Source organism: Pocillopora damicornis, chromosome 7, assembly GCF_964200805.1.
Source record: "Pocillopora damicornis chromosome 7, jaPocDami1.2, whole genome shotgun sequence".
NCBI lineage: Eukaryota > Metazoa > Cnidaria > Anthozoa > Scleractinia > Pocilloporidae > Pocillopora > Pocillopora damicornis.
In genome coordinates, this window is record NC_142676.1 from 3743494 (window position 1) to 3768537 (window position 25044).

The 25044-nt window shown below is 38.9% G+C and overlaps 3 protein-coding genes across 4 annotated transcripts; 1 reads left to right on the top strand and 2 right to left on the bottom strand.

Moving 5' to 3' along the window:
* Positions 1 to 47: 47 nt before the first annotated feature.
* LOC113679866 (tectonin beta-propeller repeat-containing protein 2) lies at positions 48 to 11837 on the bottom strand. Of its 2 annotated transcripts, XM_027196840.2 has the most exons (12): positions 11659 to 11832; positions 11356 to 11460; positions 10009 to 10319; positions 8846 to 8968; positions 8319 to 8450; positions 7761 to 7918; positions 6007 to 6595; positions 5698 to 5869; positions 3895 to 5234; positions 3246 to 3405; positions 2706 to 2756; positions 48 to 2047 (listed from the first exon to the last, which is right to left on the bottom strand). In XM_027196840.2, exons 2-12 carry the CDS (start codon positions 11396 to 11398, stop codon positions 861 to 863), a joined length of 4266 nt encoding a protein of 1421 aa, XP_027052641.2. In that variant the 5' UTR covers positions 11399 to 11460; positions 11659 to 11832; the 3' UTR covers positions 48 to 860. The 2 variants fall into 2 exon arrangements, with proteins under 2 accessions (XP_027052641.2, XP_027052642.2); XM_027196841.2 differs by lacking the exon at positions 11356 to 11460 and having other exon boundaries at positions 11659 to 11837.
* A 34-nt stretch (positions 11838 to 11871) lies between these two features.
* On the top strand, positions 11872 to 19300 carry LOC113679876 (uncharacterized). The gene is made up of 11 exons (XM_089211523.1): positions 11872 to 12359; positions 12781 to 12898; positions 13594 to 13694; positions 14411 to 14512; positions 14719 to 14758; positions 14963 to 15057; positions 15857 to 15962; positions 16255 to 16339; positions 17274 to 17361; positions 18165 to 18287; positions 18689 to 19300. The coding sequence occupies exons 1-11, from the start codon at positions 12243 to 12245 to the stop codon at positions 18860 to 18862; spliced, it is 1149 nt and encodes a 382-aa protein (XP_089067649.1). The 5' UTR covers positions 11872 to 12242; the 3' UTR covers positions 18863 to 19300.
* A 2316-nt stretch (positions 19301 to 21616) lies between these two features.
* Positions 21617 to 24351, bottom strand: LOC113679863 (uncharacterized). Its single transcript, XM_027196837.2, has 2 exons — positions 24224 to 24351; positions 21617 to 23319 (listed from the first exon to the last, which is right to left on the bottom strand). The coding sequence occupies exon 2, from the start codon at positions 23310 to 23312 to the stop codon at positions 21765 to 21767; it is 1548 nt and encodes a 515-aa protein (XP_027052638.2). The 5' UTR covers positions 23313 to 23319; positions 24224 to 24351; the 3' UTR covers positions 21617 to 21764.
* Between the last annotated feature and the right edge of the window lie 693 nt (positions 24352 to 25044).

The window sequence follows — 25044 nt, forward strand, 5'->3', positions numbered from 1 at the left end:
ATTTGGCCGCGTGCGTACTGTGCCAGAGAACTACCAACATTCAGAAATCATTCAAAATTTTTCGAGTTTACTTTATTCGGGTTTGTTGAAAAACTGATTAACAACAAAAGCAAATACAAAGATTCTCTTCCAACAAGATAACAGAGGTACAAACGACCAAACTTAATGGCTACAAAGCACGAGGAGGATTTCCAAGTGCAGCAGTTTCACAACCTATAGTGCACCGTCGAAAAGCCAAATATGTCAAAACTGCAGCAGGTTTTCAACCTCAGCCCTCTAACGCTATTTCCACAAACAATACATGTTCAAAAACAGAAGAAAAAAAACCAATGATTTTGTTGTAAAATATCCTTTTAACTAAAAAGCTTCACTTCGTTTAATATCATCCAATAACATCTCTTAACACACGATGTAAACCTTAACAATTGCCAAGTTTTTCCTTGAAAGAAAAATGGTTCGACATTTGAAATACTGTTCATTTTTAAGAAATGAAGAGCGAACCAACCGCCCCGTTCTCGAAAGGGGGCTACTCATCGTAATTTTGCTTTCTTTTTATTACAAAGGAGATGACAATTGATTGAACCTTGAGTTAATTACATACCACTTGATTGTTTTAAATTGAGTAAATTTGTTTGCAGCCTTCGAATAAAAATTTCATCACAAAGTTATAGTCTAAGTTTTCACTGGAAAACTTTGTGAAATACCGGTTATAACTTTAAAATTTTATATTTCTGTATAGTTTTGCATATTCTACACAATCTGAAATCTTCGAAATAATTTTTCTAACATCATAATTTCGCATAAAAACAAAAATTTATAACTTGAAGAATTCGTTACATCTTAAACACATTTCACACACACTATATAAACTCCCAGTCCTCTTCACCAGAAAATATAGCGCTGTATGTTCGAGGCCTAAACGGAGACTGGGTACCATAAAAATGCTGCGTTTTGCGCAGAAACAGCTGGCCGTTCTGATCGATGGCCCAGAGTTCATCATCGGGAGTCACGGAGATAAGTTCAAAATTCCCAGGGACTTTCTTCCAGTAGTGACCCAAGCAGTTGTCTTTGCTGACCCCGTATCGACACACGATGTCCCCGTTGGGACAAATCGCCCAGACCATGTGTTCACTGATGGCCAAGTCTCGCACACCCGTGCCAGGAACAACCTCCCACCTGGTGCCTATAGGGAAGCTTGGTGTGACATCTTGGCGAGCGTAAACATTGTTCCGATCGTCCACTGCCCAGACCACGCGATCGGACGGGCTTACAGCAATTTTAGCAAATCGACAGCCAGGTAGAGAAGCGCCTTCAACTGGGATCCACGCCTGAGTGACAGATGGGTCCGAAGAGTCCTCCTTGCCTATCCGTAGAAAGATTTTTCCAGCGTCATCAACGGCCCAGGTGCTCAGTGCACCGCAGCTGAGGTGGTAAACTTTACCAATACCGAACTGAGATAGTCTCACGTCCACCCAGCTAACCCCTTGCGGATATGCGTCCGAAATTCCTGAGCGTTGTACGACTTTGAAGTTGTGCGTTATGGCCCAAAGGCTAGAACCCGACGCAGAAATTAGTTTTAAAACTTTGCCTCGAGGTGGTTCGACAGTTACAGGGCGGTTCCCCAACTGCAAGCAAATAAGCTCCCCATTGGGTTGTAAAGCCAACACGTGACCTTTGTCACCTTTGCTTGAGCCTGCAGACATATGGGACCAGGACACAGACTGAGCAATTCCTTGTGGTGTCACAGGATCCCAACGAGCCCCTAGCAAGTGACCGTGCGAGGCCTGTAGAGAGCCTACACTCCCTAATAACCAGACTCCTGCTTTAGGGCTGGCGGTCAAAAGTTTGACGTCATCTCGTACAACCCAGGACCAAAGCGTCTCAAGTAAGCTGCGGTTTTGCATCAAGTATTGGCCGAGAGAGACCTGATACCACGTGCCACCCGTTGGATTTTCGCTAGCAACGTTAGTGAACCAAATGCAGCCCTTTGTGTCCACAATCCACGCTACTCCTTCTATTCCAAGGCAAACCCATTTGGCCGAAATATCTGAAAGTAACAGGTACGCCCACATAAAATCAATTATGGTAGCTTGAAAATCAGTGAACGTACGAGACGATAGATTCTATGAAATAATTGTTTTTGTCAACTTGGCCCATACACCTAAGTAAATGCCCAGCTCACCGTGGAGTGTTTGGAACTCAGTTGGTCGAGCATCCAGATCTGGATGGGCATTTCGATTCCTAACGGGAGATTCACACCAACTTTTTCCGTTTACAAATTTTAGTTCACCATCACTATATTGAGTACTGGCTTATTGTGTTAGGTGGTGCTTGCTGTATGGGCACAAATTAGTAGCTCTTTTAAAATTATCTTTAAACACTAATGACAATGTTTACTTTTACCTTTTAAGTATCTTGTAAACTATGACAATTGTCCTGACCTGCGATTACCTGATACGAACCTTAGCGGGCCAGTCTACCAAAGTCTAATTCCAAAAATTCATCATATTTGAACGCATTACAATCAGAAAACATCAACAACAACAACAACAACAAACAAACAAACAAACAGAACAAATACAGAGGTAGTAAATATAATAAAACAGGAGGAAAGGAGTGAGAGCAAAACTGAAACTTGCTCGGGGAATTGCTTGAATAACTTTTTTCTCAACTGATATTTTACTTAGAGACGCATTTTAATTTACCTTTAAGAGTCTCCCAGTTTTCTTTTTCACCTGGACGCGAACTGTTGTCTCCTGCGGGTAGCGAGATAAGAGGGAACGTTTTTGACGCCACTATTTAAGCATCTTCAAGATTTAGCCTAAAGGGAGCCATTCGTAATAACTGTTTTTCCTTTCTATCCAGGTTTTCCTCGTTTATTAGTTTACCTTCAGAATTTCTACGAAAACACTGTATGGTCCCGAAAGGGGACGAAATATTGTAAGCCCTTCTTACCGCATTGAAAGGTAATAGCCGTCATTATCTTTTATGGGAAGGTCGAACTAAATTTTGCATTTTGCCACTTAAGGGATGGACTGTACAATGAGTACAGTTTGATACTCCTTTGTAATTGATAGCTAATATCAAGACAACACAAGACAGGTTAAGCTTTCAATCAAAATAGTTAGGACATATTTGCGCCCAACTTCCGTCGTTCCCTAACAATCTGGTAATTTTTTGAAACTCAATTCCGTTGAAGAAAAGTGTTATTTAGTTATGGGAGAGATGCTTATCGAGTAAAGCACCTTTGTAGACATGGATGATGTTTCCTCTGTCCAAGAACCAAGCCAGTCCATCAAAACACGAGACTTGCATGAATCTTGAGTCCGTACAAATCGTTCGCCATCCTTTTCCTAGGGGACAATTATTAGAGATGCTAGTCCTCACAAAAATGTCGCCATTTAACTGAAAAAGAGAATTTCCTGTTTCAGCGTTGGACCTAACCACAAAGGACTATTTCCATGTATAAATGGGCCCATCTAAACAAGAACGCTGGAAGGTGGAATGGGAGAAGTTTTTCAACTTTTGAGAATTCTCCCAGCCCGCATCTCGTATAGATGAGTTATGTAAGCACGCAAAAAACCTTCCACGTAAGTACGTGCGAATCTCACCTAAAAACACCAATCGACCAATGACAGCGCGCATTTCCCGGTGGAAATATTCAGTCCATCGCAAGGTTATCCCCCCCCGGATTTCATAAGGCTTCCTTGACAATGCGCCGATACCCATCTATACTCCTGGGTGGAGACAGAGAGGCACTTTGAAAGTTAAGTGTTTCGCCCAAAGAACACAATACATTGACCCGGCAAGGTCTTGAACCCAGACCTCTCAAGCCAGAGACCAGCGCACAAACCGTAGGGCACGGCATCTCCCAAACATATTCAATACACTAACCTTTATTCCCCAAACTGCTGTTTCGTCTACAGCCACATAGCGCATGTCCTTCTCTACTGGTTGCCACTTCGTACCAGTCAAGTGATTCTTGCTGACCCCTAAACGCGCATACGCATAGTTCTTACGATCAATACTCCAAATGACGTCACCGGTGTTGTTAACAGCTATCATTTTCGCTGAGCCAGCGAGCTGAGTCCAATTCACAACAGAGTAGTGAGTAGGGCAGTAAAAGATGTTTTCGTAAGTAGTAATGCACCAAATATGAGTATCTGAAACAGCTACAAACTTAACGTAACCCTGCCCCGGTGGGTTGTAGTCCGCCCAGCTGTCTGCGAGGAGGCGTAGGCCTTCTTTGGTGGATCCAGGGGACTTTGATAGCGAGGAGCCGGAACCGGTGGAGGAAAATGACCCTTCAAGAGCAGGTGCATCCTCGTGGTTCACTATTTCGGCATCACTCATGGTCCTTCTTGAGAGATAACGGGACCAAGAGGCAGTATCGCTGAGCTCTTCGGCCCCCTCTAGGTCAAGGTAGACAGGAGGGGTACCTTCGGAATCCGTTGGAACATCACTTCCTTCTTTCAGCGACGAAGCGGATCCGAGGCCGGACATGTTTCCGAGCCGGGTTTTAGAGCGTGTGGATTTCTCAACCGAAGTATCCGAAAAAGTTGCGTCGGAAATATTGACAGGTGTATTGTAATAAATGTCCGGCAAATAATCAGTGCTGAGCGAGTCTTCTGGGCTCAGTGTGGAGTCTTCGGTTACAGCACTGTCTTCGATCATCGTACTTGTTGACAGAGATACAGAATCCATACATAAACTGTTGTCAGGCGAGAGTGTTTCGTCGGACATGTTAGCAGAAGATGGAGAAGTACTACATTTGTCAGCATTTTCAAACCAAGTCACGTTCCCCTCGTGTTCAACAGTAAGTTCAACCTTAGTCACGCAACTATCCTGAATGGTCACGCTGTCATTTTGACATCTCGAATCTTCTTGTGTAACACAAGACGAGTAGCTGACGTCTTCGCGGACTTCATGTTTTTCCTGTGCCCCTTCCTTTGTAACGTGAACAACCATCAAATGGGGCGAGGTATAATTGTCTCCGCCCTCTCCCTCTGAGTCTTGGTTTTCTCCACTCGTCCGCTCGGCAGAGTCGAAATCTGACGAGATGTTTGACAATCTATTTAACGCAGAGTCGGGTAGGTCCACAGCGTCACTGCAGTTCTTGTCTGAATCTGGGGGAAGAAGTAAGTCAGGGTGTTCGCTTGGTGTGTTATTTTCTGCTGGTTGATCTTCGACGTCATCGTGAGACTGGGCCGCTGTTTTTCGCACAGGTTCTACACCTAGAAATCAGAGGAGAAGATTACATAAGCAATGTCTCCAACGAACATAAATCTACCCATAATGCACACAATACATTTCTTCAGCTCACGAGAGGAAATGAGCGACAAAAGGAGAAAAAAACATTTAACTCTTGTATTTCTAAGCCATCCTGAGCGTCCTCTGCAAGACAGCGACGTGAAATCAATAAAATTTGCGCGGTCTGAGAAAGGGAACTACGACGGCGAATTATTTTTGTTTCTTTTTGGAATTGAACACTTCTCCCACCTAAAGTTGAGGTCTGGTGTCCTTAAAGACGGTAATCACATAGAGCCACCCGCGAAATTCTTTGGGAAATATACGAATTATTTCTCTCATCGACTCCTTCCAAAGAAACGCCTAAAGGTCCCTAGTAACAATGGCACTGCAACGACCTTGCACTCTTTTTTTGCAAATTAGCTATGCTTGTGAATTTCAAGAAGATACCTTTGTTAGCTTTCTTCTTTGATTTTTTGTTTTTCCGGAACACAATTTCCCCAAATTCTTGATGCCTTATCTCTTGGTATTTTTTGAAAGGGTCAGGTCCTGCTGCTACAGCTGTTTCTGCTTCTACTTTGTTTGATTCGGTTTCACACAAGGGAGGCTTTGAAACGTTTCCCTAAAATAAATCAAACAAATTGGACATATCAGACACTCAAAAATAAAAGGCAACAATGACAGAATTTTAAAGACAGCAAGTAACACGTTGTGGGTAGCTCACTTAAGTGCCTACCACTACTGAAACCAGATACAAACCCCATCCGGGATTCCCTCAGGTAATCTGGGATCCTTGCGTTCAACGCTAGATTCTTGGTGAAGCTGTAAACCATCCTCCTCGTCTTCCTTGAAGCTTCGCTCCAACAGCGCTACGACATCCAACAAAGGATTGGCCAGTTTTGGAATCAGAGACAGCTTCATCAATTGCCTCTGCCCGCCCCGTTGCAAAACGTAGATCTCATGCCCTACTGTACTGACGTCCACAATATCACCTAGGTCACCATGGTAACCCACCAGAGCACAAGGAGACGTGTCCAGGACCCAAAGGCGAGATACATCCCATGTGACAAAGAACTGCCCGTGGTAGAGTCTCAGGGGGCCAAACTGCGCTTGATAATCCCTTGGGAGTTTTGTTAAACAGGGAGGTGGGGGATCTAACGTGGTGATACCTGGAGGGTTTTCGTTTGTCAAGCCCTTGTACATCAGCGTAGCAGAAACCTTGCCATTGACATCAGCCGTCCACAGTCGCAACCCTGGCCGCGAGGTGTATATTTCAAGCGATTCCTTGGACTTGCCATCTGCAGTTCTTTTAGCCGGAGGGTAAAACAGGGCTCCAAACTGTCCAGGACTAAAACCAGAGAAAACATTGAGCTTTTAAGGGTAATTTCCCAAATGAGTTTGAAATGCAATACGAGATTCCATTCACCTTGCATCATAACGTTCTTGATTGGTTACAAGGAAAAAAAAAAAAAAAACTCATTGTACCCCCCTAAGAGAGTGTTTAGACAGAGTGTCATTGAAACCATAAAAATAAATATAATAATAAAGAGAAAAACAAGTAAACTGCCCACAGTGCAGTGCTGATTGGTCGAGATAAAGGTGAGAGTTTTCTGGACCAATCGCAGAGCAGGGTGAAGCAAACCCAAATATTTTCCAGTTGTATAAAGGGGATGAGTTTCTAAAGAAATTATGGTACTGCGATGATGGAGGGCATTACAAGATAATTTATTTTTATCCACTGAGCTAATAATGTAAATTAGCTACCAGAGAGAGATTTAAGTGCTGATGCTTCAAGCATCAACCCTTTAACTCCCAGGATTTCATGAGTAATTCTCCTTACTGTCTGCCATACAATTTATGTGATGATAGTTTGGAGAATATGGAATTGGATCAACCAATAATCCCCTAATTGATATTTTTCTTTATTCTCATTACTTGTCTGCTTGATATCATACTGATAATGTAAGGAGAAATTCTGTCTAGGTCACTGGTGGGACTTAAAGGGTTAATCTTTCCTCAGAGCATGCCAGAGTGTCAGAAAAAGAAACCCTTTCCTCCGATCAAGGGCTAATCCTTAGAAACCATTTAATGTGGCTAATTTACACTATATATCCATAATTTTGGATCTCTTGATAAAACACTGCTTTGCCAATTGTGATAATTTTGGTTCCATGACATTTAACCCTTTAACTCCCACGATCTCATCAGTAATTCTCCTTACTGTCTACCATACCGTTCTTGTGATGTTAGTTTGGAGAATTTGGGACTGGATCAACTTATAATCTCCTAATTGATATTTTTCTTTATTCTCATCACTTGTCTGCTTGATATTGTATTGATATTGTAAGGAGAAATTCTGTCTTGGTCACTCATGGGAGGTAAAGGGTTAATGAAAAAGGGCACACTTTGATCCCTTGACTGTGATATGTTTTAAGGAATTCTCTAGTAGGATATGAATGAGTCATAGATCAGAAGTGATTATTCCTTAACTCTTACAACTGTACTTTAATTACCTTTTCCTTTCCTTCTGCCCAATCTGAGTGACCTGTTCATTGCCAAAATTCCATAGAACTGTTCTTTTCCTGGATGAAATCAAAAGTGCTTCCCATGAATATGACAACTGGACAATGGGAGATGCTTCTTGGAACATCATAGCTGTCTGGGTCAAACCCTGGAGATGAGGGAAAAAATAATTTGTTAAATCCAAACAAAGATACCCACAACACCCCTAAGAGTAACTTAATATCCCACAGAACCCACATATAAAAATATTACTAACAATAACTCTAGGAGTCTGGTCACCATATAGAACAGGCAGATAAGAGCCAAAAGAGTGAGTGACAAGTTTGACAGCCAACTTCACAATTTATCAATTATTTTCTCCCACACAGTCTCTGTGGCAAGTAAATATGCCAGATGCCAGTCTCTTGCTTACCAAAGCTTCCACTGATGCTCTGACAAAGGGCTAAGATTCAAAGCACTAGCTTTGAAACTCTTAACAGTGGCCAACTTACGTTTACCAAATTACTTTGTTCCACTGACTTTACCTTAAAACATCTGATAATCATTACCTTTTGAAAGTTGGTAACTGTAACAAAAACTGTGCCCAATGCATCTCCAGTGTAGAGCAGCTCACCATCAGGGGACCACTCCAAACAGGCCACTGGACTGTTATGGGCTCCACTCACATGCAGTGTCTGAGGCTGTGTGGGAACATAGAAGTATAAATTCACACAGAAAGTGTATATGTTCTGTCACACATTGCATTACCAGCCTTAATTGGGCATGCTGGGAATGTTTTCATGTGCTAGTGGTGTATACATATTCTTGTTTCACCTTGAAAGTTTGCCGAAATATTAAACATGGTTACACTGCTGAAAATGGCCTCATCTTCAATAATCTTAACCTCATCTAAGGGATGAGACTAATGGACCAGAACAGTAAAGAATAAAAAATCATGGGAAACAAATCATCATTTTTAATTGGGGAACCAAATTAAAGGCTAAGCACCCCAATCCAATGAAATACAAGGGGTTGGTTTTTGACTAACCTGGCAAGAGGCCAAGTTTGGTTTTGTTTTTTAAAATCATAAAATTACCTTTCCAAACCCTTGTGATGCCAGAACAAATGTGAAAATTGTCACTAAACCACTGTTGAATCCCACAGCTGTGTAACTGTGTGTAGGTAAGAGCTTTGTACATCTGACTGGTTCATGAGTGACCTGAAAAGTTACAATAGATTGAAATGTCCAATAGAGACCCTTTGTGTAATCACAGAAGGAGACATGGTTGCCAGGTGGTCACAATACTGGACTAAGCATTGAAATGTCCAGGTTCCACCTGAGTAATTATGTTGCATTCCTGGGGAAGGATTATTTGACTGTGTATGTCATTCATGGATAGCTGCAAATTGTCATTCAAACCTGGTGCACTGAATTTGAGGGGGTAATCTTGCCATGGACTGGCATTTTAACCAGGAAGGAGTTGGTAACCTTAGTCACTTCAGGCTGTTAGAATTGAAATAAGTTCTGAGAGAATTGGTTCTCTGACTTGTAGATAATATTATTTTTATTATCATTATTATATAATAATAGTTATTAAACATGCGTCAGAAACATTATGCCCTTACCAAAAACAGCTACTTCACACTCCACAAGAGAGACTTATCTAACTACTTGGATTTATTACCCTTTCAAACATCCTGTGTCAGGACTTTACCAATGACTCCTTTCAATATAAAGGTGTTTCAATTGTAACCCTTGAAGTCCAAAACCATCTACTTCAAAAAAAAAAATTCTAACTTCTTAAAAATAACTCAGAAACCACCAAACACCATTTTGGCGATTTTTGCTTTAAGGGGCATAATGTAAGACAACCACCTTACCCTCAACCACTTTAAAAATATCATCAGCTCCCAATATACATGAACAATTGTTGCCTCATTTAGTCATGGACCCCTGGGCCTTGAAGAATTATATTATTTAATTTATTTATAGTCATAAATTATTCTAAGAGTGAGATGTTTGTTAAATGTGTGAACCATTTGATCTCAAAGAAAGATTAACATCTAATTTCTCCTTACAAAATCCCTCCTAAATCAAGCATTAAGGTTACCAGAATAAAGGAAAGGATCACCAAGTAATGAAGTAAACAATTTCTCCTTGTCAGTACCAGTATTATAAATATTTATACTAATGTTAGGGTATACAGGGACACTGGTACTGAAATAGCTCTTAAAAACAAAACAAAATACTAAACCAACCTCAGATGGCAGCCTTGAAAGCTTCTTACAAGTTCGATCAAACAAGAAGATGACTCCTATATTTGTACCAAGCACAATAGCATCAAATGATACATCCACACATGTGTACTCAATTGGAATTGACTTGGTATTCTCCTGCACTCTCTCTTTCAATGTATTAAACAGATTTTTCACACCATGTTCTCTTGTTTTGTCCCACACATGGCCAACCAAATTCTTGGGACCAAACTGCGCCTTGTGAGGAAGGGAATCTAGCAGGTCACTTAGTGGTTCTAATTCTGCCAGAACAGTGTCTCGTCCAATGACGAAATCTGCCACAAAAATAACAACAAAAGAATTGATTTTGTGCAGGAAAAATAATGCAACTTTACAGACATCTCTGTATGAAGAAAAGCTAAGTCTAAAGCAGCCTTGTGGCTCTATGCCACTTTCATTAACATGAAAGCAGTTAGAGTTCTGATAACCCTCCTAAATGGGAGATTGCTCACCCATTACAGGTTATCCCCAGCTTTCTTGAAAGTTTGGTAGTATCCACTTACACTCCTAACCCAGGTTGTTCAAAGCTGGGTTAAGATAATGCAGGGTTAGTGTGAAATTTGATTTCAAGTCTAAAAGCTTAAGAAGAAAATTTAGTTCAAATATTTTTGCTTGCAATTTGATCATTGGATGTTCTAAAAAGAATGAAAAAACATTTTCACTTAAAGGCTTTTGAACAAAGAAATCAGGCAACCTGGATTGAAATTTAACCCTAGGTTAATGCTAATCAGCCTTCAAACAACTGGAACCTGGGTGATGAGAGGAACAGTGTGAGTTTAAGTGCCACAACAAAGTGAAGGATAGCGCCCACTTATTATCAGGCCCCATCATGTCCTCCACTTTGACAGCAAAAACCTACTTAAAAACAGTTTTTTCTAAAGTTCCAATCCAATTTGCAGCACTAGGGATTAGCTTAATTCTGATTGAGAATACTTTTCAAATCTGCTTTGATTTATTTCTTTGTGATTTCTAACAAACCGATAGATTTTTCTTTGAAATTGCCTAGTTGTAATTGATATTATCAAGTTAAACAAAATAGTTGAGACCAAATCCAGAAAGAAAGAGACCTGAGAGAAATAAAATATGGACCTGACCATAAAGTTACCAAGAGTAAAATAACTCATATTCTAAGGTGTACAGACTGACGTAACCGACAAAACGTCTACTGGTAATTGTTGATTTTTTATAGGAGATAACAGTATAAATAAGTCTGGGCTGTCCTAAAAACTTTATGGTCATCAAGCGGTCCAGTTTACTTCTTGATGGTTTGGTAGAAATGCAATCGATGCCAGTAGAGTGAAACAAAAATACCTTTGCCTGGTGATGTCTTTCCATGGAAGTCTGACTTTATCATTGCGCCGGAGGAAGTATTATTTTATCAACCACTACTCAAACGGTGCGCACAACAACCATTCGCTTTTGTCAAACATAATTAAATTAGAGATTATTCTTAAGTAAGTGTAGTTTTAGTGCAAAGGAAAGTAAAAAATCTTTAGAAAGTGAAAAGTGGGTATAGAACAGTAAAAACTCCGTTGCGCTAAAAAAAACCGGGTCCAAATCAATCTAAATGATTATCATGATTGGGCATTCACCAAACATGTTTCCGATGCCTACCTTGTGACTTCTCCATCGCTTAAATGCAACCTATCCCATAATCTATAAAATTTCAGGACCCTATTTTGGTAAAAACGTGAGATTTTTAGTGCATTATTGGCCTAAAATTAATTGCAAAGGCTTGCAACTTTCTAAGTGTTTCTCCTACGCCATGTTTACAAATTACGATCGTTGAGCCCGCGGTGAAAAGCGTTATTCACTCAGAGACAAATCACAATGCACCCATCAAGTCAGGGTAGATGATTTGATAAAGGAATTCTCGATCGGAAGGGCTGGAGATCTGGAGATCCTTCCATAACACGTATTTCACCATATTTACCGTGTTACAAATGGTTTTACACATTCAATAAAAAATCAGATGAAAGGCTGCATGCAAGAGAAATGTTTTCGTTTAAAAATTGCGTGACAATCTATACTTGGACATGATCAATGGCGTGTTCAGAACGCCCCATCACATGACTCGAGCACTTCTGGTGATGCGTATCATCGAACATGAAAATTTAATTACTTTTCTTTGTTTTTATCCGGTAGACAGAGAAATATTGTTGGAATTATAATTAAGGTTGTTTCGATTCTTGCTAATTATGCCAACTTACACTTCTGCCCAACCAGAGCTGTTCACAAATCCTCCAGAAAAGTCGAGCTCCGCGCGAAAGAAGGGGCAACTTACTGATGAGCAAGTTCAGCAGTATTTCAGCGAGGTAGTATTTAGATACTCCACGTTTTCTGAGACTTGAGCTATGTTGATTTTATCTTTCACGCATCTTGTTTGGGTTAAAAAAGTATCCTACTTTCGTGATTTCTTCCTGCTGTAGAGTATTATGAATGGGAATTATCATTATTTCTCGTTTCATTTCCTATCACTCCAAATTGAGAGGGAGACACTCTTAGGTTGAACAAGAAGTGTGATATTTTTCTCAATTATGGTATGTTGAATTTCTCTCAAATTATTTCATTTAGATCATCAAATCTGATAAAAAAAAAAACCCAAAATTTGGCTGTAACCCTACCCATCTATTTCCACTGTTTTTTTTTTCTCTGATCAGATTGGCCCAACATGTAGGTATATTCACATGTCATTATGTTAATTTTGATAATAAATTTTTTTGTTTTGTGTATCAGGGATTCCTTTTAGTTCCAGAATTCTTTGAAAAGAGTGAATTGGAACCCATCGTCACAGCTATATGTGAATTAGTAGATGGCCTGGCAGAAAAACTCTATAGTGCAGGAAAAATAAAGGGTAAAACTGCTGCTTTTACTGTATAGAGTGGCTGATAAAGTTATTTTGGAGAAAACTACAATATCATAAGGAAAGAGAGGAAGGAGGAAGGTGAAGGGGGGGGGGGGAGGAGAAGGAAGTAGAGAAGAACTGAGGGTGCTTTAAGAAATCAGAGAATGGGATGCATGTATGTATGTGCATATATGAATATTCATTAAGTTGCCATTTTCTAACTTCTGAACATCTCATTTCTTTTATTGAAAAAAAAAAACTTCTTTTCATTGGTTTGTTATTTTTGACCTCATATATGTAGGCTTATAAATTTACTGCTAAGATCTAAATATGAATTCTCAACACTGTATCTGTCAAAGCATATTTCGGAGGATTTTTAACCAATGAATGTAGTGTTTAATAAACCCTTTAAGTCCCAGAAGTGATTAACATGTAACTTCTCCTTATAGTATTTGTACATTAAGTAGCAAACAGATAATGAGAATACTCAAACTTATCCATCAAGATATTATCTTGATTGAACACCAAATTCTTGTTACCAATTTACAAGGAATGTGTAGCAGCTACAGGGGAGAATTAACTATCAGATCTTGGGAGTTAAAGGGTTAACTGATAAACCTTCATTGCCAGCTTTTATTGTTCTTGACCTCAAGGGTCTTAATATCATTTAATAGCAAATGGATTTTATTTTCCTTGAAATTCAGATAAGTACAAGAATGCCACATTTTTTGATAGACTGATATTAATTGAGAAGGAGTTTCCAGGGGCAGCAGTTCTGCTACATAAGAATGGAATTATGCCAAAAGTAAGTAAAGATGTAGGGTAATTAGGCATTATCAACTGAGATGATAACATAAATTGGCTGTAATAAAAAGTTTCTAAACTGATGTTTTAAGCAATGGTCCTTAGTCACAGCGTTAGCCCGTAGTCAGGGTGATTGATGAAGGGCTAACGCTCGAAAAATCAGCTTTGAAACTCTTTATGGTGGCCAATTTACATCATCAACTCAGTTCATAATACTTAATTACCCTAATATACTCTCCCACCGACATAGCACCACAATTTCTTAAGAAACTATTACCCCTTTTATTGGGAAATATATATAAACATATATATATATATATATAACTAACTGCAAACAGTACTGTTTCGGCCTTCTGGGCCTCAACAGTGCAGTGCTGATGCTAGGATGGAGGTAAGGCTATATAGCCACCCCAAGTGATCTCACACGTGTGGTATCATCTAAGCCATGCCAGAGTGGGGGTAGAGTCTACCTTGGCATAAAGTGCTCAATGCTGTGGTAGCAGAGCTTAGTTTACATAAGTTACAGAAAAGTTCTGTCTGACGAGCGCTTAGGCACAAAACTCAGAGTTACAGGGAATTGATGCGTCCTCTTTAATACTTTAACTTATGTATATATAAATATATATATATATATATATACCTAAAACAAATAAAATGATCTTTACTAGAAACATCATTTCGGTGATTGATGAGTTGAATGAAATGTTCATACTTTAGGCTTTTCAAGACTTATGGATGAATGAAAGACTGCTGAATGTCATAGAACAGTTTATTGGACCAGAAATTGGTGGTCACCCTGTTTGGAACTTGAGGACAAAGGTACAACCAATGGAAAGTCATAGCTTGTGGCTTTTTTCCATCTTGTATAATTATTTATTTGACATTCTTCCACTTAATGTGTAAATAGTGTGTGCTATGATCATCAGTGCACTGTATGTCCCGCCATTGCAAAGTTGGTGAGAAATTCTGGCATCATTATTTTTCTCTAAGGAGCCTGTAGCTTATCATAGGCATGTGTTTTTCAGACTCCTAAAAACTCCCAAGTAACAGTTCCATGGCATCAAGGTGAGGAGATGTCTGCAGGTTAAAGGGTAACACCTATTTTCATTGAAAACTGCATTAAAAACCTGTAATTGTTATGTTTCTTGAGATAATTATTTCTTTTCTGGAAGGTCATCTTCCCAAATTTCAGTTTCAGAGGTTTGCTATGATTTCTTATTCAATGTGGTAACATCAACTTCAGGTCGCTAATTTTCAAAATGTCTGCAGATTCTGCTTACCTGACATCAGCAGCCTGTGAAGTTCTTCAACCCACAGCATGGATTCCACTGTTAGATACCAACAGGACAAATGGTTGTATGCAGGTATCATGGGTATTAAATTAGCTATGTTAATGTAGCTATGTTGTTCGAAGGCTGCATAATACTGTCCACAGAATAAATCTCTATAATAAGTGCAGTGAAACATATCTGCCAGATATAAGTGCTTTATCTTCTCTATTCAAACAACTGGGTCCTTTTAATCATGTGGTGTTACTTTTTGAGGGGCAAAGTGGTCCTGAAAAAGGCTGTTGTTGGGATGTGTAACAACATTTTAACAATCCTAGGAGAAGTCATCACTTAAAAAGCACTTCTGTTTAGGTTACTTGGCTCCCCACACACTGTTATCAACTGTTAACCTTATACTCCCAAGATTTGATTCTTCATTCTCACCTCTGGTTGCAACACATTTCCTTGTAATTTTGCTATGAGAATTTGGTGTGAGATCAAGACAACAACTTCTACCTGATAAGTTTGAATATTCTCATTACCAATTTGCTGGATAGTCTATATATATATATATATATATATATATATATATATACTATATGGAGAAGTTACATGTTAATCACTTTTAAGAGTTAAAGGTGAGGTTAATGATATATAATATAACATTCCTGTGACAAAACATGTTAATTAATTGTAATGTGATGGAGGGGAGACAAACTCGGTGGGTCTGTTTTTGTAAGAGCGATTGACGAAACTAGAAGACCACAGTGTGGGAGTCGTTTTATTGTTAATCACGGTTACTCATAAAACCTTATACTGATATTTGTCCAGCAGTTAACCACTATGATAAAGTAATAAACAAAGTAATAAACACCAGTATTACATTTTGTCAAAGGTAGCACGTGGAGGTCATAGAAAAGGTATCTTAGCAACGCACACATGTTGTGCAGGAGGTACATGGTACGTGGATCTTGCAGAAGAAGAAATGAGAAATACTCTAGGTAAAGGTGGAACTGAGTTGCTGGGTAATGAAAAAAGTCAAAGAGGGACTGGACATGAGAGAGACCGAGTCCTTCTCTTCCTCTCTATTCTTTTCTTCCATTCTCAAAACTGACAGCATCAAACCCACCCCCCCCCCCACCCCCCTTACCCATATCTTAAAAGCCCATTGAAAGTTTAATATTCTGACACAGCTTTGTAAGAAGTCAGGACTTCAGAACCACTACCTATACCTATATCAAAAGGCTCTTTAAGGGGTTTTTAAGCTTATTTCTCTCCTCTTGTGTTCTGTAGATGTGGACTTTGAAAAAGACATCGTTCTTTGTGAAGTTCCATTTGGTGGTGTTTTGTTTATCAACAATCTAGTTCCTCACAGGAGGTTCGTGCTTCTTTTTCCTTCTTTTTCCCTTGCTATAAATTTTCCGACACGCTTGTTGCGGCAAACGAACATCAAGGCTCGATGAAATACCAAGAAAATCGTGACCGGAGAAAAATGCCAACCAAATCCAGGGAATATATTACAGGGATATAACTTTAATCAATCTCGTAAACTGTAAACGAATTAAAAAAGGGACTTATATAATAGATTGTATTCAATTAAACACGTGGCGACTTAACAGCGTAAATGAATCTAACATAATAAAGGAACTAATAAATGAACCAAATGCTACGGCAAACACAAAATATACATACAAATAAGGACGAAAGAGCTTGCCCGAAACGAGATAAACAACAAAAAAGGCGAAAACAACTTACATATCAGTCCCTATACGCCGGTGGCTTGAAATCACACTTTACAAATTAACTTTGGATGAACAGGCGATTAATGAAAGCGGGCGAGAAAAACTATTTAAAGGAATCAAATGGCACAAAGGCCAACTGTAACGCAAATGTCACGCAAGTTTGAAAGTCACGCATTTACAACGCTGTTACCAAATTTTAAGGAAGTTAGGTGTAAAGGTAATATTGTAATAATATCTCTGTTCCGCGCGGCGCGCAAACATAATTTTTTTTTTTCACATTTTTTTTGTGACCCGCGCGATAGACCTTGCTAAAACAAGGACTGCTCGAAGTCTATGGAAATCCAGCAGGCGTGAGATCCAAGTTAGCATGGATTCGAGCTATCTGAGTCGATTCCACCCAAGGACCTCTACTTTCCATCAAGACATTTTCCCTTTCTTGATGACAATATTGTCAGTAATGTATTGTTTCCTCCAAGAACTTTGTGATTTTAAATATCATATCAGTTTTAACTGGTATCTGTTTCTTTTTTCCCGTACATTTTACAGTAACGTTATTTTTGGCTATTTCAGTTTAGAAAACATCTCAGACAAAATTCGTTGGAGTTTGGACCTCAGATGGCAAAGACCTGACAAGCCGAATGGCTTTTATGGACTCAAGGTATATTGGCAATGTCAAGATGGAGACCTTGTAGCTCACGTTGTAAAGAAAAAATACAGAGCGATAGACGAGGCCATAAAACTTCGAAGATTTATACAAATGACAACATTGTCGTAGAGTTTTAGCCAAGCCCGCTAACAGTTGCTTTAAAAGGCAGTCTCAGCCAATCACTACAGGGGAATTATAACATTTCTTAGGGCCTATTTACACGGTACGACTTTGTCGCATGCGACAAGCTTACGACAGGCTTACGACACGAATTGTTTCGTGTAAATCAAACCTACAACTCGCTTACGACTCTTAAGTCATGTCGTAGGCCTGTCGTAAGCTTGTCGCATGCGACAAAGTCGTGCCGTGTAAATAGGCCTTTACAGAGGCCTTAGTAGGGGTTGTCGGGATACGGGTTATTTGGATTAAAAACTAAAGGGATACGGGATACTTGAGGAAAAAAATTAAAATGGGATACGAGATATTTAAGATAGAGATTCAGAGATGTCGAACTGATATTATAGGGATACAACCCACAGGAATTAACAGAATACGGGATATTTAGGGAAAAATGTATAGGATACGGAACACTCATGCAGGCGCCTCTCCTATAAATGTCGCCTAACTTTAGAACCTCATCAGTACACTTTTGTTTTAGTAATTATCTTCTCTTGAACTCAGTATGTTCCTTATGTTATTGTTGTTGTTGGTTTTTTTTTTTTTACAACCAACTCTTCCAATCATTCTTCTTGTCTCTGGTCTAGTACTGTACGCTGATTTTTGCTTTAAATGTAATATCAATCTCTTGCTTGTAGGAAAACATACTTCTGCGTACCTCAAAGGACCCAAACTACACGGTGGACTGGACCGAGTTTGCGTCTTGTGACAGGACTGAGTTACAACGAGGTCATCAGGACGTGAAAACGAAATTTGAAAAGGTATAGCGATCACATTAACAACCAAAAAAAGTGGGTGTATGTTTTTTTTACTTTGTAAAACACCGAGGTAGTAGGGCGTGGAGCCCGTCAGAGTGCTACACGCGTGAATATTCCTTTCTTTTCCTCCCTCGAGGGCATAGGGAATGACATCGGTTGAATCATTTCAACATTTCATAGGACGTGATATCACTCTCTCTAGTTAATTTAGTAATGGCGAACGGATTCCGTAGGGAGAATTCGTAATTCAAATTAAAAGCAAAGATCGTCATCGTTATCTTACCATGTTGCCTTTCTTTCGTCATATTTCATCGATTTTTTAAATATTTTTCAATATTTTTATTTCTCAATCGATGTAGTGATTCATAGCCTTTTATCGTTATTTTATATTTTTTATTTTGCAGGAAGAAATCAAATTGAAACCCGAGGAAGATCCTGAATTTGACACAACTATTATTGGTCCCTGGATGGGCCAGTGGGAGATAGTGCATCATAACAAACACACTATTAAATACAAGGACCCGGGAGATAACGAAGAATCATGGTCCAATTATCAATCAACATGGACCAAAGCATAAGTTAATACCATCAATGGATGGATCACAGTTATAACATTATTAATTAAGCAACTTCCCATCAAAGTCCCTAAATCAAGATTTGATTATATAATGAAGTAATATTCCAGATCAATTTCAAATAGAGATGAATTTTGAGGCGAAACGAAATTCCCATTATTTGAAAAACGGCTGATATTGAGAAAATCACAACACGAAATTACTGTTACGTAGATGATAAAATTGTCTTTTCAGAGAAGCAGTTCGATGGAAGAATGAAAGAAAATGGAAAGTCTAATCTCCTCTTCAATGTCAAATAGAACGATTTTAGTGATGAAATCAATCTAAAAAGATACAAATAAAGTCGAATACTTTTCTAGCTAACTTGTGAAAGAAATCAGAAAAAAAACTGGCAGGTGTAGGCCTATAAATTATGGAATTAAAGTAATAAGTTAAAATGTTGTTTTTCTATTATCATTATTATTATATAACTTAAACATTATTATTATTATTAATATTATTATTAATATTATTAATAATATTAGTATTATTATTATCATTATTATTATATAACTTAAACATTTAGTGAGAGTCATGTTTCCGTACGCTCGTGTTTTTGAGGTGACTCATGGCTCTGAAATGAAGGAAACGTTTTTCCAGCGTGAAGAACAAGTAAATAACAAAAAGATGTAGAATTCGTCTCATCAAGAGCGTAGAACGAAGAGAAAATTTGAGTTCTCACGTTCATATTCTGTGCTCCATCAAGGATCCACTGAGAGTAGAAATGTGGTCAACCAACTCGTGTCCCCGAATGAAAAAAATTGAGTGTTCACTCTAAATCATTTAGGCGAAGCAGTCTTTTCTTGAGAGCGCTTTGATGTCAGTAAAAAATATTTGAGGGCCAGTAGACCTTCGCCTATGGGAATGGCAGTATTAGGAAATATAATAATGTCCATATTGGAAAAAAGTTTGTCTTGCCTCAAAAAATTGAAATCCTGAAAAATTTCAAGTGCGTATTCAGGGCTGTCTTCAATGTTTAACGGTGAAGATTTCATGAAAGGTGCAAAAAGATTGTTCCTCGTGTGACTCTTTTCTCAGCGGCTCATATAAGTACTTTTGTCTCAAAACATGTCAGGGATGCCAAAGCACTCGGTACGAAAAGGAACATTTGTCTTGTTACAGTTGTGCAAAGTAGAAAACGAACGAACAAAACGAAGACTTACTAAGTTCTCGGGTAAAGGGGCGTGTACTCGCATCTTTGTGCGCGCTATCGTTTTTAAGACATCTGTAAGTGTACTAGGCTTTGAGGTCACTTTAATCGAGATGTTCAAACCAGGAAGCTACTTTACATCCATACTCAAGTGTTATATAGGTTCGCATTCTAGTTTATCGGGCACATGGAATGTGCGACATGCAATTTGCTTGGTTCTGCCCGCTCAAGCTATCGAGCGATTTGATCCATTTTCGCGTCGTAGAAAAGTGTTGATTTGCATTTTACCTTTCCTTTAAAGACTAATTGAAAGGCACTTTTTCTTAGGATGCAATTCGAAGTTATCTGGTCTGAGGTGAATGTTTAGCAGCAGTAGAAGTACACCACTATCGACTCGGGCGGTCCAGAGACGAACACAGAAACTTTCAGCAATCTCGAGGAATATGAAGAATAAAATGTTCTCGTAAAGGATCACGAGACGCTCTCAACAAATCACCCAGCGAGAATTGTTTCCAGCTCAAAAAACTTCCAGTTGGGTGAGCATTAACGTTTGCGCACTGCGGCCCAGTGCTCCTAGTGCCATGCCAATCCTTTCGAAAGGGCCGCAACGTGGAATGGAGAACCGATGGAATATCGCCAAATAAACAGGGCAATCGATATGGCAGATGACGAATATGGAGGGAAGTCCAAGTTCCCCACTGTTTAGTATGTCGACTCCATTAAAAGCCGTAACACAACGAGCCACAGTATGTTAGAAGGAGACCTTATCGGCTTTATGGCCTTTAATGGTGCCCAAAACTGACATATTGATACGGATTCGACCGTCTACAAGCCTGAAATACAAAGCAGTGGCTAAAGCTTCCAGGCAACTGTGCAATGTCAGAAGCAGCGCACAAAAAGAGAAGGAAAGCGGTGTTCCAAAGCCCAAGATTCCTTTGGGATGACAACAGGTGATCACCGGATAGGTTCGCGAAAGTGGACAGTTGTAAAAGAAGAGGAATCTCAAAAGGAAATATACGAAATAGAAATCACACATCGTGAAAAAAAAGAGACTCCAAAACATGCTTGACAAAAAGAAGAGGATCCGAAGACAATTTAAGACAAAAAACCCGCGGTGTGGAGGTTTTTTTTGGAAAACAACAAAGCTTCTTCAGTGCTTACAGCTCTGGGTGTGCATGTTCAGAAATCGATGGAGCAAGACACAGGTAGTGGAATGATCTCCCTCTTCTTAAAAGCAGTGCGAGAAATTTTATTTCTTAATTTGTGGAAGTTGACAACATAACGAGATTATTAAATATCATGAACGCGAAATCGACCCTGTTTCTGAAGACAAAAATTCAAGACACCAACACACTTTCTAAGTGGATAGTGTAGGGCGAAGGGGGGGGGGGGGGTTCCCTGCCATACTCCTTTTGATATCTTTGATCCAAACTCCTTCAAAATGACGAAAAATTAATTGAAAAAAAGTTATTTTAAACAATTCAACTGCTTTTCTCTTCTGAATATGAGTCAGCATGGCTAATTGCTATTGAACAAGTGCAAGAAGACAAAACCATCAGCCAACCATGTACTGAGTATTCACGACAGGGCTTTTTATTGATAAACCTTTCAACACTATACAGACCAAGGCAACCCGACTCACGATCTCTGAAATTCCCTGAGTCAGACACAGCTGCACTGGTTATTTTTTTTTTCAATTCTGTCCACATATAAGCATCAATCCAGAAGTATTTTTATAATTAGTATGATGCCAAAGACACCACATATCCGGTAAATTTGTTTGACAACACTTACAGGCTCAAATATTATTCCCACATTTGAGTAGTAAAAGTTAAACCATAGGCATGCCACTACAACAAGGAGACTGATGATAAAAAACTGATCAAACTTCCAACGGCTCATGTTGCAATTGTCAAAATTGGAAACTATAGCCAGAGGCTTCATTTTGAACTCATCTAACAGTTGCATTGCTGCAGTACGCTCTTCAACTCCATAGGGCTCCAATATATTGATATGTTTCATGAAATAGTGCTCTAAATGTCCTTGAAAAATATGTTGTCTGTATGTTGAAATGATATGGAGTAAAAGTCCTCCTAATGTTTTGTTATTGTCAATTGTAAACATATCATAGGGAAGTTTTTTACTTTGCTCTGCAATCCACAAGATAACTGTCTTCAAATGATAGGATTTTAAAGCAGGGTAATTTCTCTTTTTTACATGGCTAAATTGCTTTACTGCAAATTTGATAATTGCATAACACAGTTTCAAGGCTGCCTTGTCAGAATGATACTCAAAGAGTTCAGACTCAGCCTGTGCAAATGTAATTCGCCAATCAAAGTCATGGCATAAGTGTTTCCCTGCACAATGCTTGTGAACCACATAGCATCCCCCAGTTCTGATTCTGTCAAGCAGCTGCAGTGGGAAAGTGTCCTCCACTCGCCAGCACCAATCGTAAAATACTGCAGCAGAGTCATGGATCTTGACTGCAAAGACAACATCACAGTCAAACCTAAACTTTCCCCGAGGGCCATCCAAAATTGTTTTGAATGTTATTGCTGGATAATTAAATTCAATATTCCCATCCAAAAATTCTGTTCCAATTTTCTGTGAAACCAGTCTTCCAGAAAGAAAAGATTGTTTTCCTCTTTTCACAATACAATCCTTCAAAAATGCATCTTCAATAAATCCATCAATGACAACTTGGCAATAACCTGGCATTGTGGGAATTAACTGGTCCATGCTGATATGTAATGGCTTATAGAACACATTCACATCCACGTCTTGCACAATTATTGGATTTGACCATGGGAGTATCCCAGAATTTAAGTTCAGCAAAGGGAAAAATCCAAATCCATGATCTGCAGAACTTCCAACCAGTCTATATTGCCATTTCCAAGTATCTTTAGGCAACAGTGATGCTATATACTCCCTTGGCATTCTGCAAAAATCTAAATATCTCGAAGTCTTTTTCATATGCCAATTAAGTAACCAATGCCCACCAAAATAACGAAAGAAACCAAATAACAATGCAGGAGTGACAAGTAGAATTGGTGTGCAAATAGCTATTACTAAATAAAGATTTACTCCTTCAAAGATGGGAAAGAATTGATCATAGGCAATCACTGCAGTCATAGGACCAACCAGGAAGATATGCAAGTACTTGGCAATGTCTAAAAATGATGGTGTATGCACTGCTGACATGTGCAGACCAGATACAATATCTGTAAATCCTCTGAAAATATGAGCAACTGCTTCTTCAAACATGATGTCTCTAAGCAGATAAAGAACACACTATGATTATCATTTATAGATTGCAATATATTGGATTGTGATGAATGGAATAATCTTCCCAGAAATGAGGTAGAATTTGATGTGGAGAAGAAAAAGAAGCTTAGCAATCAACACTGATCAGCTGTTGTCAGCAGACCTTCATTCACTCTAGAAAACCCTAAATGGTCCCCTTTTTAGCTTGTTCTGCCTGATTTGAGCTGAATTTACAATGAGCCTATGTGAACAAGTGCATTCATTTAAGGGGCTAAAAGACTGAGAGGAGAGTAGTGGTGGTAATGGTCATGGTGAGGGGAGAGGGGGAGGGGGCAGTGTTTAACCTTTTGAAAGAGTATGCTTAATGCTCAAATCATGGTGAAGTCCCCGAGCCCTTGTCCTCTCATATTCATCATTGTCCAGAGGCAATATATTACATAAAAGTGAGTTAAAATTTTCGCACAGCCCCATACTATTGTAAAACAAATCTGTTTTCCCAATGGCAATGTATTGTTTTTGTCATTGTTTTCTCTATCCAAGAACTGAAAGCATTATGTAGTATGGGGCTGTGCGGAAATTTTACCAAAACTGGTTGTGAATGGCAAACCACTCCAACCTGTTCCTCAAGGCGCTTTCTCTATATTTAATATTCATAAATTAGTCATAGAAACACTGAAAACGAGTTGAACTAATTCCAGGTATTCTAAATATTTTACCTAGCGTAACAAAAGAAACAATTAGTAATCGAACTCAATCGATTGATTTCGATCGAAAATTCTTTGATTTTTGTTCGATTAGGCACTCCAAGAGATTTTCCGAATCAAGAGTTCTTTTGCTTACGGCGTTGACCCGAGAAACACTCAGCACTATCCTAACTCTCCAGAAACGGATGCTAATCAGCTTAAATTTACCTTAGGTTAGCATTTGTGACTCACTGAGATGGCTAAAAGTGCTGTTTTGACAACAGATTTTCTTTTCAGTTTCCCGAACGCTCTTCGCCAGTTCAACATAACGTGAAGTAAACTTCATGTAACGATCATGAAAACTAAGTCTTTTGAAGAGTCTCTTAAGAAAAAGTTTATCAAACAAAAGTATAACCAAAAAAAGCCAAAGAGGAAAAAATACAAAAAAATAAGAATTTTGGATATTTCTGTCTCTTTTAGGTCTTCTTCAGCCTGCACATTTGATCAGATGTAACTTATGTTTTGCTTCTTCGATCTCTAACTGCTTTTGTTTTAGCACAAAAACAAGCATCCTAATTAATTCAGTTCTAAAGGGTCATATTTAATCGAATTTGTACATGCAACTTAAGATATCGGTATTGTGACGTCCGTAGCTTTAAGGTGTACATGCATTTAATATGTTATTTGTTACAGTTGTTATAAAAACATCCCGTGGAATTTTCAGAGATTTCGTCAAAGAAACAAAGGAACAACACATAGCCTTTTTATGCTCTGATGAACCTGAATGGGTTGCCAGAGGTTCCCAGAGGGACTCCTTACGTAAACGTTGTTCTAAATCACGCAAACTGAGCTTGAGATCTAAAGAAACACGCTATTGTGTGTTTCAGAGCGGAATACGTGCTTTTTGCCGTTGTTGTTGTTTTTCTTTCTACGTTCGCTTAAGCACCATAGTTGCGTTTTAGATATTTATTTGATGCGCCGAATCAACCGTAGGATGACTAAAATTGCTGATGAGTTTGTTTAACCAAACAGTGAACTTAACAGATAAG